An 18,525-nucleotide genomic window follows, 5' to 3' on the forward strand; every position below is an offset into this window, starting at 1 on the left:
TTCATCAAGAATAGTTCTCTTGGCTTTTTGTTTGTTTCTTTTGTGTCAATGAACATCTTCAGCTGGTTTTTGTGTATGAACAACAAACAGTGATGTTCATGAATCCCCTAGTTGGTGATGCCAAATTTGATAATTTGGTGAAGGTGGTGGCTGCCTGACTTTTTTCCCTTGTGAAGGTACCTTCCCCATGTGGTTTATAAATTATCCATAGGGAGATACTGTGAGGCTGTGTGATTACCCTTTTTCCCAGTGATTTTTAGCATCCACTGATATTTCTTGCCTAAATTTTTACCATGGTGATTGTAAGATGGTAATTTTTCTATCATTCCTTCTTCCTTCTGCTATTGTCAGTTGGGTTTCCTCCATAAAAAAGAGATTCCCTTTTTTCCCCTACTTAAAAAAATATTTAACTGAACTCCCCACTCCTTGTTGTCTTATCTTTTTCATATGAAATTCATATATGGGAGGCTAAGCAGGGAGGATAGCTTGAACCCAGGAGTTGGAGACCAGCTTGGGCAATATAGTGAGACCCTGTCTCAAAAGCAAAGAAAAGAAAAGAAATTCACTTATGGACTCTTATTAATCTGTGTGTTGTAATCCAGGCCTGTTATTTTTCATTTTGATGCCCAAGTTATTACAGTGAGAGCCTCTTCAAGGTGACTTGTGTGGCCCTATCAATTTTTAAGCACTTTTAAACTTCATGGTACAAGATTTTCCCAGCTAACTTTGTATTTCCTCTATCCCAAACCTGGAATCAGCTGTTTCTTCAAGGCTTCCACTGATAGGGGAGTGTTATTTAGAAACCCAGGTCCAGGTGCTAGGAATGCTTGTTGCTGCTGAAGTGTTATTGTCTAGGCCCTTTCAGTGACAAAACTAATAAATGTAGTTTTCTTTTTTAAAAACACCCAATAAATTTATAAAGTTATCTTTAATTTAGGTAGAATTATATTTTTTCATCTCCTTTCGTTCCATATTTGTATTGTCCTTCACCCACAGTGCAAATGTGGGTTACAGACACATCAGTGAATTTACTCACTTACTGAACCCTACAATACATACAACACAGTACTGGAATTGCTATGACGACACCACCAACAACAAATGAAGTTCAAACTTCCTTTGCCATTCTTCCGTCCTTTAGAATATATCCCACTCAGGGTGTATAATCAAAATATTGTGTTCAAAATCACTTGAATTTTTTTTTGTTCTCTTTGTGTAATTATATAACCTAGTTGGCATACAGTTAAGTGTGTCTGCATTTAAGTTTGTGTTTCTTCCGTTCTTGCTTTTTACTAAGTTTTTTCAATATATAAAACATTAACATGGTTCAAAAGTCGAAACTATATGAAAAGATGTACTCAGAGAGGTCCCATCCCCTTCCCCTACCCTTTCTATCCCATTTGTCATTCCTGTAGGTAACCAATTTTATTAGTTTAATATCCTTTGTTTCTTTTTGAGAAAATATATTCTTATTTTCCTTTATTCTTGCACAAGATAACCTACTATACATGTTTTTTGCATTTTGATTTTTTTACTTAATTATATGTCCTGAAAATAGTACTATATCGGTTCAGAGATCTTTACTTTTTTCCAACTGCAGAATATTCCGGTATGTACCATATATTCCACCAGCCTCCCAACATGGCCATTAGGTTGTTTCCAATATTTTGCTATTACAAATACTACTGTCATGAACAGTCACATGCATGTATCTTTTTCAAGTTCAGCTTATGCTAGGCTATACATCTAGCTTAGGATAAATTCCTGGAACTGGGATTTCTGGGTCAGAGGGTGAACACACATATAGATTTGTTAGGTATTACCAAATTTCCCTCCATAAGGATTGTACCAATTTGCATTCCTACCAGCAATATATATGAAATTGCTTATTTTTTCATAGCTTGACAATAAAGCTATATTGACAATAAAGCATGCAGTCAAGACTTAGAATTTTTGCAAATGTCACAGGTAAGAAACATTTTGACTTATTACAATGTAGTTTGATTACGTTTTCATATTTTTCAGGACCATGTGGTCTCGAGGTTACAAAAAGCAATGGGAAATGAATATTTTCCTATTCAGTTAGATGATAGCCTTTGGGAATCATACGTACATACATAACATACGTGTATGTGTGTGATCATATTAAGGAAATAACCATAAATTTCTACATCCTTGAGTTTTAATTCATCAGAAATTCATATTAAATTTTGTTAAAGGCCTTTTCAGCATGTATAGAAATAATCATATGATTATTTACTCTTAGATCTATTACGTTGAGTTATATTAATAGACTTGCTAATACTGAATGATCCATTGGGATTGTATACCCATTGCTGGCATAAAATCAAGTTGATCATGGTATATCTTTTTCCTTATATTGCTAGGCTTAGTTTGCTAACAATTGTTTCAGGTTATTTTTCTTATATGCCCATGAATGAGAGTGAGTTATAAGTTTCTTTTTTCTCTCTGCCCTTGCTGGATTTGGGTACCAATGTTTTACAGTCTCATAAAATGAATTTGGGAGTGTTCCTATTTTTCTGTTTTCTGGAATAGTTTGTAATAATAATGGATTTTTTTTTCCTTTTAATGTTTGGTAGAACTTGCCAGTGAAGCCATCTGGACCTGGAATATTATTTTTTGGTAGATTTCTGACTACCGCTTCAATTTCTTTAGCACTTATAGAATTAGTCATATTTTCTTTTTCTTAAGTCCACTTTGGAAAGTTTTTTTTCTAGGAATGTGTCCATTTCGAGTAAATTTGCAAGTGGTTTGGCATAAAATTTGTGTATGGTTTTCTGTTATCCCTTCAATACCTGTAGCTTCTGTAGTCATGTCCTTCTTTTTGTTTCTGGTATTGATTATTTATGATTTATCTTACCAGAGGTTTATCCACTTTATTATGTTTTTCAAATCAATTTTTTATTTTTTTTTTATTTTTTGAGAAAGGTCTCACTCTGCTGTCCAGGCTGGAGTGCAGTGGTATGATCACAGCTCACTGCTGCCTCCACCTCTGAGCCTCAAGAGTTCCTCTCGCTTCAGGCTCCCAAGTAGCTGGGACCACAGGTGCACACTGCCACACCTGTTAATTTAAAAAAAAAAATCTGTAGGGAGGGAGTCTCACTATCTTGCCCAGGCTGGTCTTGAACTCCCAGGCTCAAGCTATCCTCCAACCTCAGCCTCTCAAAGTGTTGGGATTACAGGCATGAGCCACCATGCGTGGCTTTTATTGATCTTCTATGTCACCGTTCTCTATTGAGGCATAGCAAAGTATCCTAAATCTCAGTGACTTACAGTAGCAACCATTTTATTTACTCACAGTTCTGTGAACCTGCAGCTTGGGAAGACTTCAGCAGAAACATCTCATCCCTGTTCCACATAGTATCATCTGGGATTGACTTGGTGGGTCCCAAATGAGATGTCTGGGGACTTGGTACTGGGACCTGGGTGTCTTCGTGTTCCCCTACTTGGCCTTTGTTTCTGTATGTGCAGTCTGGACTTCTTTACATGGGGACCCAAGGTCCCAAAAGAGCACAAATAGAAGCCACAAAGCCTTCTAATATCTGGGACCCAAAGTTATTTCTGCTGCTTCTATGAGTCAACCCAAGTTTCTGTAGTAGCTTAGATTCAAGGTGAAGGAAATAGACACCGCCTCTTGATGGGAAGAATGGCCTAAGTCACATTGCAAAAGGGCATACAGGATGAGACGAAATGCTGTGGCCACCTTTGGAAAAATATACCATCGTCTATATTGTATGTTTGTTTTCTAGTTCATTTATTTATGTAAATTTATCTTGCTTGGCCTTTTTAGCACATCCTGAATCTGTGGCTTGATTACTTCCATCAGTTTTGAAAAATTCTCAACCAGTATCTCTTGAAATGTTGCCTCTACTTGATTATTTCTGCCTTTTCCTTCTGGAATGCCAGCACAATGTTTGGCCTGCTCACTCCATGTACCATGTCTCTTAACCTCTCTCCCAACTTTACCATCTTGTCTTTCTATACTGCATTCTAAGTAATTTATTATGATACACCTTCTAGCTTATTCAGTCTCCTTCAGTTGTGTCTAATTTTCTGTTAAACCTGATCATTGAAGATTTTGAAAATTGGTGATTTTATTTTTCAAATTTAACTTACATTTAGTTTCTTACCAAATTGGTAATTAAATAACTTTGGATTCCCCTAAAAACTTCAAGTTTGTCTTATTTTAAAAAACATAGTCATTTTAAGGGCCAGGCGCAGTGGCTCATGTCTGTTATCCCAGCACTTTGGGAGGCTGAGGCAGGCAGATCACTTGAGGTCAGGAGTTCAAGACCAGCCTGGCCAACATGGTGAAACCCCGTCTCTACTAAAAATACAAAAATTAGCTGGGTATGGTGGTGTGTGCCTGCAGTCCCGGTACTCAGGAAGTTGAGGCAGGAGAATTACTTGAACCTGGGAGGTGGAGGTTGCAGTGAGCTGAGATTGGGCCACTACATTCCAGCCTGGGCAACAGAGCGAGACTCGGTCTCAAAACACAAACAAACAACAACAACAACAACAAAAATTCATTTTGTAATTTTACAATTTTGATGATTTTAGTATCCAAAGTCTTTGTGATCTGTTTCTTTTGTTTTCCTGCCGATTCTTGCTCATATGTACCTAATTTCTTTATATACTATACGTGGCTATCTTTTATTGCATGCTGCTCAGACTCCTTGAAAATGTACTTAGGAGATTCTTTGAGGCCTAGGATGAAGGTGAATGTCTTCAGAGAAGACAAAAGTGTTCATTCTATTGGGCACTGGGGATGTTATCATTTGAGGATCACTTCAAACTAAATTCATGGTGTGAGGCTCCCTAGAAAAACCAGGCTCTATGATAAGCACAGTTCATGTATAACAGCCTTCCTTTAAGATGGCCTGTGCTATTTTTCCCATTTTACAGATGAGAAAACTGAGAAGCTAGGTAACTTGTCCAAAATCATCCAGCTAATTAGTACAGGAAGCTGAGGTCAGTCCTGAGCTTGGATCCAGGGCCAGCACCTTTCACTACCTTACAATATAATAGAGCTGGAGGGAAGAACCAAAATTAGACTTTTATTTAAACTTTTAAGTGGACTCAACAAGCAATACATATGAAAACAGAATCCTGCTTTGAATGTTTTAGCTTATAGAACTGAAATATCATTAACTCAACTGCAGCTGGCAAAAGCAAGTTGGCAAGAAATCATTGTATCTAATAAAATACCATTTTTGCTAGAATTTTATTTTCCTCGAATGGGTCAGAAGTTCCCAGAAGATTGTCATGCCTGTAGGAAAAACTTGTTGCCTTGGTAACGTACCCATGACAGGCCTGTCAATGCAAAACCAACGGCGGGAGCTGGGTGAACTCATTGAGTGAGAAAAGAATACCTTTTCATTACTAAAACAAGCTGGGTAACATTTGTTTTGCAAGAGCCCAGGGTTCTTCCTGAAGGTTGGCTTTCCTTCCCTTCCTGCAGGAAGTTTTCCCAAGCCTTCTAGAAATACAGTCTTTCTAAATAAGAGTAGAAAGGGATATTTGAGAACTTTTGGTGGCCCGAGTCCTTCAAATTATTGATGCAAGATCAGGAAGAACCTGCTTGGGTCGCATACCTAGTTGGTGGCATAGCCATCCCCGAATCTCTGGTGTTAGACTCTACATCCCAATGCCTCCCTCCCCATCCCCACCCCTCACTTCAACTCACACACTTGTCTCCAAATGTCTGCTTTGGACACTGAGCACAGGTATGGAGTTTTCTCTAGAGGCTCAGAAGTTCTACTTTCCTGGGATGTCATCTGTGCCTTGTAGATTTCTAGGACTTTATTGTCAATCATCATTTTCATCAAGTTGCATTTTTGTTACTGTCAATTAACTGAGTACCCTTCTAAAAACCCAAGTTGGGCTGTGCCTGGCTGGTAGTTACTAAATCAGATATTAAGGAACCCTCTGGGGAGAGAGAAAGGATCCGCATAAAATCACTGGAGAAGAATTAAGCACCAAAATAGGTGCAAGCAGCTGTAATAAAAGCAACAGGATTCAGAGAGCTGAGAGATGAATGTGGGCTGGAGGAATCTCATGTGGGAGGTGAAGCTGAATTGCTCACTGAAGGGTGAGTGGGACTGAGATAAACACCAAGGAGCAGAGAGGGCAGGCAAGGGGAGGGCATGGCAATGATGGGTTTGAGGAACAGGAGCAGGCTGGCTGAACTGGAGTGTGGGGTTGGTGTGGGGCAAAATGAGGAGTTAAGGTAGGACAATTAAACCCCAGTGCAAGGAGAGTGGAGATTTCTCAGAGTGCCTTTTAGCTTAAAGAGACTTCTAAAATGATTGAATCCAAATCTTTTATTTTACATTAACAAAAACTAAACTGGTGGAGTGACCGGCCTAAGGTCATGCAGCAAGCCTGGAATTTTAATTTGCTGTAGTGGGAAATGGGGAACTATAGAAAGTTCTTTAGCAGGGGAGTGGCATGATGCAAGTGGTATTTTGGGCAAGATAAGTCCTCCAGCTCCAGACATAAAAGGTCATGAGTCAAAAGAGGCACCACCTTGGTGAACAGAGCCCTGGATCATAGGAAGGGGCCCAGCAGGTATTCGGCTGGGCTCTGGGAAGGGTAAGTGCTTTTCTTCATGCCTTAGGCCACCATTTCCTCTTGCATTATTGCATCTCTGAGAATGAGGAGTCCTAAGCCTCCCTTCCTTCACACCACAACTTCCCAGTTGTCTGTTGGAGGAGACCTTCCTGATGGTCTTCCTTCTTGAGACTCCCTTCCTGTTGGGGCTCACTGATCAACACACCTGCCACCATCCAGCTTTGAGGAATACCTGGTCCCATTTAAAGTTCTGGCCAATAGTGGCTAAGGTGAAGCTAGAGCTGCTGCTGATTGTGGAAGATATTAGTATAGGAGGAGTCAGGGCTCTGGAACCTGCCATCGTCAAGGTCTGCTTGTTTATCTTCACCATGGGACTGTCTTCTACAGGTTGCTCCTTCCTGGCTCTGGGTTGGCCTCAGCTGTCCCTGTCTTAGTCTGTAGTGTGCTGCTATAATACCACAGACTGGGTCATTTATAATGAACAGAAATTTATAGTCTCATGGTTCTGGAGGCTGGGAAGTCCAAGATTGAGGGGCTGGCATCTGGTGAGGGCCTTCTTGCTGTGCCATCCCATGGCAGAAGGCAAAAGGGCAAATGAGGGTACGAGAGAGACAAAAGGGGCCAAACTCATCCTTTTATAACAAATCCACTCCCACAATAATGACATTAATCCATCTGTGAGGGCAGATCCTAGTCACCTGTTATAGGTCACACCTCCTACCACTGCTACATTGGGGATCAAGTTTTCAACATATGAACTTTGGGGGACACATCGAAACCATAGCAATCCCATGAGGAAGTTGAAGAAAATGTAATGCAAAAGTAAGGCATCCCCTCGTCTGAGGCCAAGGGCAAAACTACAAGTAAACTTTGAATATGTAATTTCCTTTTGGGACTGCTTTCCTCCCTTGGGGCACAGGGTGTATGATATTGGATATCTGTGGACATCAAGGGATGGAGACAGGAGGGTGCACTGGTCTCTGCCTGGAATGAGGTCTGTAATTGGTGGTGAGGTCTCTCTGGGACCATCAGTACAGGACAGAGTAATTATGGTTTGAGACTTTTCAAGCCATCTCGAATGTTTTTTGTAATCAGACTAGAGGTTGTGTCTTCCCAAAAGTTGTGACATTGTTTATCCTAAATCATTCTTTGGCCAGCATTCCTGATGGTAAATCTAGAGTGACTAATGGTAATAAGGACAGCTGGAAATACTGATCTACAGACAGGGCAAAACAATAGATTTCTTCTGAAAATTCGAGATAGAAGACAACACATATAACAAGTCTTTCCATAACCTTCTTTCAAAAAGACTTTGGTCTCAGGGAAAGCATACTTGACTAGGTTAAGGAGAATCCAGTTCTACACATGGCTCTGTTAGTACCTTGCTGAATAGCCTTTGGCAAATTTGCTAGCCTCTCTGGATCTAGTAAACAAGATGATCTTGAAGGTCTGCTCACTTCATCTACTCTAGAATTGTGAGACATACATTCAGAGGTCAACTCAGCTACCTCAGAAGGGTTCTCTGGTCCTCATTCTCACCTTCCACTGGTGGCAGCATGTGACTGGCCAAGTACCACACTGACAGGACGCTGTGCTAACATCCTATACGCCTTAGAGCACCTGGAATTTTAATGGAGCAGTCAGCCAGGCATGACTCATGGTTTTCTGACTCAGCACCCACAGCTAGTCACATGCAGCACCTGCTCACAGGTCCATGCAGCATCCTACAGTCTCTATAGGTCACATAGGGTGACAGCTTACAGTCACCTTGTGCAGTGCAGCACATAGTCACCCACAGGACCTGCTTATCATTCAAAACCAATCAAGGGATGACACTGGCAGACTTAGGCCCTCCCCTTCCAAGCTCACCAGCACAGCTCAGTGCTTAGTGGAGAGCAATATTGTCCACACCCTTGCTGGTGTGGTCTGCGTGCACTTATGGCCCTCTGAGCCTGTAAAAATGCCAAAAGGGTCATAAACCCTGCCCCTAATGTCACAGTGAGAGCATTACAACTTTTCAAGAGTGACCTCAGTGCCACATGAGTTGGCCTTGAAAGTCCTCCCTGATGCCTAGGAGATGCTTCTTCCTTTCATCCAGGGAGACAAATCACCTCTCCCCTGTGTATGGCCCTCTCTCACACAACCCTTTCTAGTTCTTTGATCCTCATAACAACCTCATGAAGAAGACAGGGAAGCTAGTCCTATTCGCATTTTATAGATGAGGAAGTCAATGTTCAGATAGATTAGATGCTTAATCAAGGTTATGAAATGGCTGTATTCCCTCAAGGAAGGGACAGGGGCCAGAAAATTGCACTCCAGACACATCATAAGTATACAAACATCAAGGAAATCTATAAAGTAAGAGAGCATGCCCTGCTTTAATTTTGCTTTTGAAATCACCCCACCCATATGTGGCCAGCTGTTGGACTAACACACGTTGGGTTTCCTTGTAGAGTCAGGCTCTTAACCTTGGAAGCACGTGAACATTACTGGAGGGGCTTTTAAAAACTCTGGTGCCCAGCATACCCATGCCCCACCAGGCCAGTCAAATCTGAGTCTCTGCATTTGGGAGCTAGGTAGCAGGTGATGGGCTGAGAGTCACTGCTTTAGAAGGTACCCCCCCTAAGGGAGAAGCACATGTGGTTTTACCTTGCCAAGGCCTGATGTCTCCATGGTGCTTTGTTGGTTCCAGACCCCAGTGGTCACAGTTGTGTCCAACTTGGATGACTGATTTCGGCCAAACCTGTTTCTCAGAGCATACGCACGTGTTTTTCTCTTGCATTCCCATCAGGATGGAAAAGTACTTGTTTTTTTCCCCTGACTGCCCTGACTCCGGTGGGAATTTTTCAAAGAGCTCAAAGCCCTTCATATATCCATGGGCTTGATGTCAAAACAACCTTTCAAAAGGGGAAAGTTCCCTTGGGATTCCATGATTGGGGTTTGATGATGCCACAGTGCTTCAATAATTTCTTCCACAGTGCCTCGGGGTACTGTGGGAACAGGCACTGTACCTGGTGAAAGCAGAGAAGTAGAGTGAGGGCCCATGTCGCTCCAAGGGTTAGTGGGGCCAGAACCGAGAGGCACCAAGTTTCCCTTTGAATCTTCAGATCTGGACGCTTAACATTTAGATCCCAGGAACACTTTATTGTGACACCCCAGAGCAGTTATCATGGATGACTCACATCATCAAGGTAAAAACATGAACTCCTGAGCATTTAGTTATGTGAAGAAATCCCAGAATATTGAGGCTGAAAGGATCTAAAAGATGGTCTATGCCAACCACCTCTCAGATGCTGAAATTATAACTAACAATTACTGAGTTCTTTCCATGAGTCAGACACTGTGCTGGATGTTTACATGCATTTAATCCTCACGCAACTCCATGGAGCAGGTATTATCAACCTCACCTTATAGGTGAGGAAAATAAGGCTTATCAGACCAAGGATTTCCGAGCTCTTAACCTCTGCCTGGTGTATGTGCCACATGTTCACGATCCCCACTCTTTGCTTGGACCAGTGCCCTGGCAGCCCATTCTTGTTTGGGTAGCTCCAGCTATTCTGCCAAGGGGCAACTTGCTTCCACTGGTCTAGTCCTGGTTTGAGAGCCACATGGAACAAGGCCAGCCCACTTGGCATCTGACCTATCAGATCCTGAAGGAAGTTCTCATACACCATCCTCAGCTTCTGTTTAAATAAAATATCTGTTTCAATGCACCCTACCTGTTTTGTGTTCTTTACTCCTGATTTTTTTTTCTTTTTTCTTTTTCTCTCTTTTTTTGTTTTTTTTTTTTTGAGATGTAGTCTCACTTTATCACCCAGGCTGGAGTGTAGTGATGTGATCACGGCTCACTGAAACCTCAAACTCCTGGGCTCAAGTGATCCTCCTGAGTAGCTGGGACTATAGGCATGCACCACCACACTCAGATAATTGTGTGTGTGTGTGTGTGTGTGTGTGTGTCTGTTTTTGTTTTTGTTTTTTTTTTTGTAGAGACAGGGTTTCACCATGTTGCTTAGGCTGATCTTGAATTCCTGGGCTGAAGTAATCCTTCCACCTCAGTCTCCCAAATGGCGTTGAGATTACAAGCATAAGCCACTGTGCCTGGCCTTCCCCTGATACCTTGCCTCCTTTAGGATTAAGTATTTTTATTGTTTAGGTTTCACCACCCCATCCTGCCCAACACTAGCTTGTGGATTATATAATTTTTATCATTATTTTGGTGTTTAAAGTGATAACATGCACCCTTGACTTATTAAAGTCTAACATAAATCAGTACTTTTACCACTTGATAAGGGGAAAATCTTGTAACAGTTTAACTCCATTTATTCCATCCAAATCTGCCCACAAAGCAATTTATTTCATGTCTTTTAAACTCCAAAATATATTATTTTTATTTATATTAGGGTTGGCAAACTTTTTCTGAAAAGGTTGTAAATATTTGAGATTTGGTGAGTCACATATATTTTTCTATCACATTCTTTGTGTTTTTTTTTTTTTAAATTTTAAGAATGATTCTTATCTAGAGGGACATATAAAAATAGGCTGTGGGCAGATTTGACTTATGGGCCATAGTTTGCTGGTCTCCAGTTTGTACAGTAAATATTATTTTAGGTTTACCTACATATTCTTTCTGTACTTCATTCCTTTTTACATCACCAACGTCCCAACTGGGATCATTTTCTTTTTCCACTGCCTTCTGGCTTCCATTGTTTCTGATGAGAAGTCAGTCTGATCTTAATATTGGTCTCCTGTACTTGAGGAGTTTTACTGCTTTCAAAATTTTTTCTTTGGTTTTAGAACTACACCTAGATACGTAGACGGTTATAGTTCATGTGTTTAAGTAAGATTCTCTGTGCTTATCCTACTTAATGTTCTTTCAGCTTGTTGAATCTGTGGTTTAATATTTTTTATCAAATGTGGGAGGTTTGGGAAGTTTTCAGCCATTTTATCTCTTTTTTTTTTTTTTTTGAAATGGAGTTTTGCTCTGTTTCTCAGGCTGGAGTGCAATGCTGTGATCTTGGCTCACTGCAATCTCTGCCTCCTGGGTTCAAGTAATTCTCCTGCTTCAGCCCAGCTGGGATTACAGGCACCCACCAGCATGCCTGGCTAACCTTTTTAGTTTTTTTTTTTTTTAGTAGAGATGAGGTTTCACCATGTTGGCCAGGCTGGTCTCGAACTCCTTACCTCAGGTGATCCACCTATCTCAGCCTAGCCATTTTATCTTTAAATCATTTCCTGCCGCACCCCCCCCCCCCACCCATCTCTCTCTTTCTTCTTCTTCTGGGGCTCATATTACATGTATGTTTTTATGTTTGACAATGTCCACAGATCTCTGGGGTTCTGTTTTTCTTCAATCTTTTTTCCTCTGTATTTTTTAGAAATATACTTACTATCTTAAAGTTTACTGATCTTTTATACTGTCATCTCAAGCTTGCTACTGAGCCCACCTAGTGAATCTTTCATTTCATTTAGTGTACTTCTCAGCTCCAGAATTTCCATTTTATATCACTTCTATTTGTTGTCATTGTCTTCATGGCTTTAATTCTTCAAATACATATAATAGCTGCTTTATTTAATAAGACTTTGCCTGTGAAATCCAACATCTGTGTCAACTTAGTTTCCATTGATTGCTTTTTTTCTTCATCTGGGGCTGGTGTTTCAATGCCAAGGCACATGCCTGGTAACTTTTGTTTGAAGACTAGACATGTTTGATCAAACATAGCAGTTCTGGATTCTGTTTTATTTTTCTGAGGGTCATCAATTTGTTTTTTAATAACTTGCCTGGACCTAAACGTGAAATCTGTCTCTCTAATTGTGTGCAGCTAACCACTGATGTCTTTGCTCAGTTTTTTTTTCTTTCTTTTTTCTTTCTCTCTCTCTTTTTCTTTTTTTTTTTTTTTTTTTTTTTGCCTGGCATCCTAGGAGTCACCCTTGAGTCTGCATGGTTTAGTGGTCAGTCAATGATTTGGACAGAGGTTGTGATCAAACACCTTGAGACCATAAGGTTCTGTTGCTTGCTGTGTGTGCAGCTTAGAGAATGAGCACAAAATTGTAGTCAATTCTTAAGTCTCTCTTGGTTTTAGATTTACATGTGGCTCTTTCAGTCTTTCTGGAACATACATCAATTTCCAGTTACTCAGGGATATGTGAGGAGCGTATCTCAGTACTTCTTATTTCTTAGATTGCCCCATTAAATTTCTGATTGGACCACCTCTTGCTGTAACTGGGTATAAAACATTGAGCTGGAAAGATTATGGATTTCCTTCATTTATTTCCATATTAGTCCACTGCTTTTCACTAATCTGTTGTCTGTTGTGTTTTTAAATTTTCTCTTGGCTTTGATTTATTTAATGTTGTCTCCTGGTAATTTTTTAGTGGAAAGCCAGGCATTGTATATAAAAAATTAGATAATTTTCATGCTCTGGCTGGTAGTATTTTCATCCATAAAAGTTTTCCTTTTGCTTTTGGCAGGCAGTTAGGGAGGAACAGATCACTTTTATCTAATCAGGAATCAAACTTATTCAAGTCTGGTCTTTAGACTTTTTACAGATCAGCCCATTTCTAGTTTATCCCTACTCCAAAAGTCTGTTTTAAGTCCCACTTGACAGCCTGGGATATTCATCAGGGTCCCTCCTTCTCAATGGGTGCCGAACTCAGTGTTTTCCCCAGTTCCATTAAACTGCCTGAAGCTCTGCGCAGTATCTTAGCCTCTCGGCTTCTGATTTCTGTCACTCATGATTTGACAAATGCTTCAAGGATATAACTGGTATCAAATGCTGAGCCCAGTCTCTGTACTTATTTTCTCTTTGGGGTCCTGACTTCTCAAATTCTTGCTACTTTTATAATTTTGAACAGACACTCACATGCACGCAGGCACACACACACACACCACACAGAGAGTGTGGGAGTGCCTAACAGAATGCGGGAGTGCAGCAGAAAAAAATAAAAGACCTAGAAGATTCCATTACAGTTTTAGGAAAAGATGTGGGCCTCCACCTGTTGTCTTCAGAAACATCCTCTTTTGAGCCCCATTAAAACCTTTGAATTCCGGAGTCAGCAGTAAACTCTGGACCCAGCCCCAACCCTCTAAACAACATTTAAAACTCTTACTGCTGTAAAATTATACTAATAATGCCATCTATTTCCCTGGATTGTTTTGATAATCAAATGAGGGCATCTTTCATCATAATTAACGTATTTCAACATATACTTTGTACAGGCACTGGGTTAGATCTTCTGCTAATTTAATTCATTTTTTAAAACTTTATACTAGAGTGCTGAGTATATTAGCTGTCATAAAATTTGTTTTAGAATGCTACTATTTAAAGAAGGGGTCCAAAATCTTTTGAGGAGTGATTTTCTTTTAATTAAAAAATTGTTGTTCCAGCACCATTTGTTGAACAGACTGTCTCTTCTCTGTAGTATTGCCTTTGCTCCTTAGTCAAAGATCTGTTGACTTGATTTATGTGGGTTTATTTCTGGGCTCTGTATTCTGTCTCATTGATCTAGTTGTTTATTCTTTTGCCAGTCACACTGTCTTGATCACAGTAGCTTTATCTTCAATCCTGGAGTCAGATAGTGTCAGTCTTCTAACTTTGTTCTTCTTCAATATTGTGTTGGCTCTTCTAGGTCGTTTGCCTCTTAATATAAATTTTAGAATCAGTTTCTTGATATCCACAAAGGTTTCTACAGTTTTTAATGGTTCCAAAAAATAAAAAGAATATTTCGTGATGCATGAAAATTATATGGAATTCAAACTTCAGTCACTATAAATAAATTTAATTTGTTTACATATTGTCCGTGGCTGCTTTCATACTACAGCAGCAGAGTTGAGTACTTTCAACAGAGACCATATGGTGAGTAAAATCTAAAATATTGACTATCTGGCCCTATACAGAAAAAGTCTGCCGGCCCTGGTCTAGACCTTGGGCATGTGGCTTACACTTAGCTTCTTGGTTACAAGCATGGCTCATGGAGTCAGATGAGCCAGACTGCCTGTTTTCAAACCCCACTATCACCATTTGCTAGCAATGTCATCTTTTTCTAATTTTATTTTTTTGTTTTTTTAGAGATGGGTTCTCATTATGTTGCCCAGGCTGGTCTCAAATTCCTGAGATCAAGCAATCATTCCATCTCCACTTCCCAAAGTGCTGGGATTACAGGCATGAGCCACCATGCCTTGCCACCTTTAAAAGGCCATTTAACCTTTTGGGGCCTCAGTTTTCTGTCTGTAAAGTGGGGATGATGATATTTATCTCATAAAGTTGTCATGAGGATTAAATGAATTAGTTCACATAAGTGCTTGGAACAATGCCTGGCACATAGAAGCTGTATTTGTGTTGGCTACCATTTACATTTTTATCCTGGCTTAGAAAGAATATTACCAAAATAGTCTCAAGTCTCTGCCCTGCTAACTCCTCTATTCCACTCCCCCTGGAGTGATGATCACCTTAAAATCATCTCTTCAGAGACTGGTCACAGCTCCCTGTTGCTCATGGACTAGCCTGGCATTTGTGGCTCCCCAGCCCAGCTACCATCTGTCTGTGCAGCCTCATCCCCCCTGCCCACCACTTCCCTGGCCTCCAGTTACAAACCCCTATGCCAGCCTTTTCCAACACTTTGTGCTTGTCCACACCTCTATGCCTTCCCATCATGTGGCCCTTTCTGCCCAGAAAGCTTGCTTCTGGGAATTTCAAAGGAATCGCTGTGATCTGGAGGCGGATTCCAGTCATCATTCCTTGTGCAAGCTCTAATGTGGAAATCAGTGCCTGATCTCACAGTGGGCATAAAATGGAAATATACTGTTGTTCCTCATGAAACTCTAGATAAATTATTTTCAGGGTCAAAAAGTAAAGCTGCAAAAGAAGGCTGTGGTGGAAAAGAAATCAAGCCCTCTCACCCAAGTCAGGCTTCCTTTTGGCATTGCTAATGTTGTTTGGGGGTTCTTGTATCGCATGCCCTAATAAGGAGGATGTACCCTGGGCAGGCATTGGGTGGGGAGAAGTCAGAGGAAGTAAGGTACCCTGACCTCTGATTAAATCTCAGTATCATTAATGTATCATGTAGCTATTGAAATAAGCATCAAAATTATGTAACGACATTTAAAATGCTCATGATACGTCAAAGGAAGTTTGCAGGATACAAATTTGCATGCACACAGATTATAACTGAATGAAACATGTGCCTGATTATGGTCATGAAAAAATGAACAAACGAAATCACTTTTGATTGTAAGAGGAATAGCACTGTGGGTGTTTTTTTCCGCTTTTTAAATTTAGGGTGCTGTTAATTTAAAAATACTATAATTTGTGTAGTTAAAAAACATGGAAAAACTTATCTACGTGTACACTTAAAATGAATTTATTGTAAGTCAATTATACTTCTAAAAAGTAAAAAATAATAAATGTTTTTAAAGACTGACCAAAAGTAAGCTGGGACAAGGACAGTGTCTTTGCCATCTCCTTACCTGCATTTTCTTCCCCTTATTCCTCATGCTCAGCAAGACCCCTCGATACAGCCTCTGTCCAAGTACTTAGTACAGTCATGGGCTGCTAGGAATCCTGTGATTAGCTCTTCTTCTAAGATCACATTACCCTTCAAACTATTTTATAATGTCCTTTGCCTTCCCTGCTTTGTCTTAGATCTACAACAACAATAACTGTTTGTCTGACATTACCTTCTTTGTGGGTTCTGCCCTTTGCCAAGGAGCCCAAAAAGCAATCTGTGATAATGTGCTTGTGCATGATATAATGTTATTGCTGACCCCTCCCAGATAACACTTTTGCTTTTTAACCTGGGGATTCTGCCCTAATGGGTTGTGTTAATGGAAGCACGGTGTCCCACACAATGGAGCGGATAGCTGGACGAATAGAATCTGGGCTTCCCTAACACAACGGACATTACTGAGCTGGGCACATAGATATGGCTGGGAGGAAGGGCATGAAAGCTACAAGTTTGGGTGGGAGTTAATTCCAGCTAAATAACTTGTACTATTTCTGCTTTCTTTCAGGGACCCCTCAGATCCATACCTCTCCTAGAAAGAATACATTGGAAGGGCAGCTATGGCCAGAGGTAAGGCCTTTGCCTGGTGGAATGTGCGTGTGTTTGGAGGGGAGAGGGAGGATTTTCCTTGTAGTGGGTAAACCCAAGTTTTGGTGCAAGTGGACAGGCCCCTTCCTGAGGCCTTGAGGGAATGGGCTGGATGAACCGCTTCCCCCATGGACAGCCGGGCTGTCCAGCAGAGTGCGTGTCCTGGAATTTGGAGCTCATCATCCCTGCAGACTGAATGGGCGGTTCCCAGAAGTGTCCAGAAGGAGTTATAAATGGGCTTGTTATCTCCGTGAACCTTGAAGCAGATGTTGGGAGTTATCTGAAGGAATCTGGGTGAGGTCTTCCCAGAACATCCATAAGATAAGAGCTGAGAGTAAGTGCTGTGGTTTCTTACTGTAATCAGTACTTCAAGAGAAACTGTGTCTTCTTGTGATGTGAGATGTCCTCAATCACCTCATTTACTGCATGTTTTTCCCTATTGGAGTATTTCCCCCCTTCCACTCTCAATTTTTTGGGGAAAAGACACACTCTCCCTTCCCAGAGCCTTCCATGGTATTCACAAAAGCAGAAGCTGCCCCGGACTCAGTACCAGCAGCTGAGGAGGTCCAAGTGGTCTTGAGGACCTGAGCACTGGTCATCAAGTCCTTCCTCCAGGCTCAGGACACTCTGGTAGGGATATGAGAGTCTCCCAGTTTCAGGTGTACCCAGTTTTTTGGCAACAAATAAACATAATGCCTCATATACTTAATTTTGTATAAGTTATCAAATTAAAAGATGGAAAGTAGGTAAATATAGCATGGAATATAAAATAAATATAGCATGGGATTGATTATTTTTTCTTGTTTTAGTCAAGGTATCTTGAGTCTTAATTACTTCTTTTCCTGAGTCTTAATTCTTTTCACTGGTAAAATATACACAAAAGTTATCATTTTGACCATGTTTGAGTGCACAATTCAGTAGCATTAAGTACTTTACATTACTGTGCAACCATCACCATCATCCATTTCTAGAACTTTCTCTCTCTTTTTTTTTTTTTGAGACAGTCTTGCTCTGTTTGTTGCCCGGGTTGGAGGGCAGTGGCATGATCTCAGCTCACGGCAACCTTTGCCTCCTGGGTTCAAGTGATTCTCGTGCCTCAGCCTCCCAAGTAACTGGGATTACAGGCACATGCCACCACTAATTTTTGTATTTTTGTATTTTGTATTTTTAGTAGAGACAAGATTTCGCCATGTTAGCTAGGCTGGTCTCAAACTCCTGATCTCAAGTGATCCTCCTACCTCAGCCTGCCAAAGTGTTGGGATTATAGGCATGAGCCACTGTGCCCAGCCCGATTTCTAGAAGTTTCTCATTCTTCTTCATCATCTTTCTTCCTTCTCTACTCCACTGTTCTGAGGCATTCTTGCCACCTGTTAAGGTCATTGTCAATAGACTTATGTCCCCTTTTACCAGATGAACTGGGTATGGGGTTAGGAGAAAATGACTATGGGCAATTGTTTCTAGATTTTGAACCTAGATAGAATGAGTACATGATCATTTATACACCAAGTTTTCAGGACCTGCAATATTTCTATACCAGGCAGTTGATGTTTCTGATGTTTATTTTCAATTGCAGACCCTGAAGAATTCTCCATTCCCATGCAACCCAAATAAATTAGGAGTGCATATGCCTTCTAAATCAGGTATGTGACCCTTGCCCATGAGCAGGAAAAGCCTGGCGTCTTCTTTCTGAAGTGGCCAGCAGAGGCTCTAACCCTATTCTTCTTGGACCTGTTGGCCCTTCAAGTCCTTCTCTTCCTTATCCTCAATCCCTCAGTGTGACAGATGATTTCCCAGTCATCTGTCGTAATTCCACAGTGGCGTGCTTGGATGAGGGTAATCTCCAGG

The 18,525-nt window shown here is 40.8% G+C and overlaps 1 protein-coding gene across 2 annotated transcripts in view; it reads left to right on the forward strand.

Moving 5' to 3' along the window:
• PLB1 (phospholipase B1) overlaps positions 1-18,525 on the forward strand; it is a 147,567-nt gene that overhangs the window by 3,990 nt on the left and 125,052 nt on the right. For both annotated transcript variants that reach the window (XM_032172592.2, XM_032172591.2), the window contains exons 2-3: positions 16,601-16,662; positions 18,254-18,320. In XM_032172592.2, coding sequence (XP_032028483.1) covers positions 16,601-16,662; positions 18,254-18,320 — 129 coding nt within the window. The remainder of the gene's footprint in view (positions 1-16,600; positions 16,663-18,253; positions 18,321-18,525) is intronic.

Source organism: Hylobates moloch, unplaced genomic scaffold, assembly GCF_009828535.3.
Source record: "Hylobates moloch isolate HMO894 unplaced genomic scaffold, HMol_V3 SCAFFOLD_13, whole genome shotgun sequence".
NCBI classification, from domain to species: Eukaryota; Metazoa; Chordata; class Mammalia; order Primates; family Hylobatidae; genus Hylobates; species Hylobates moloch.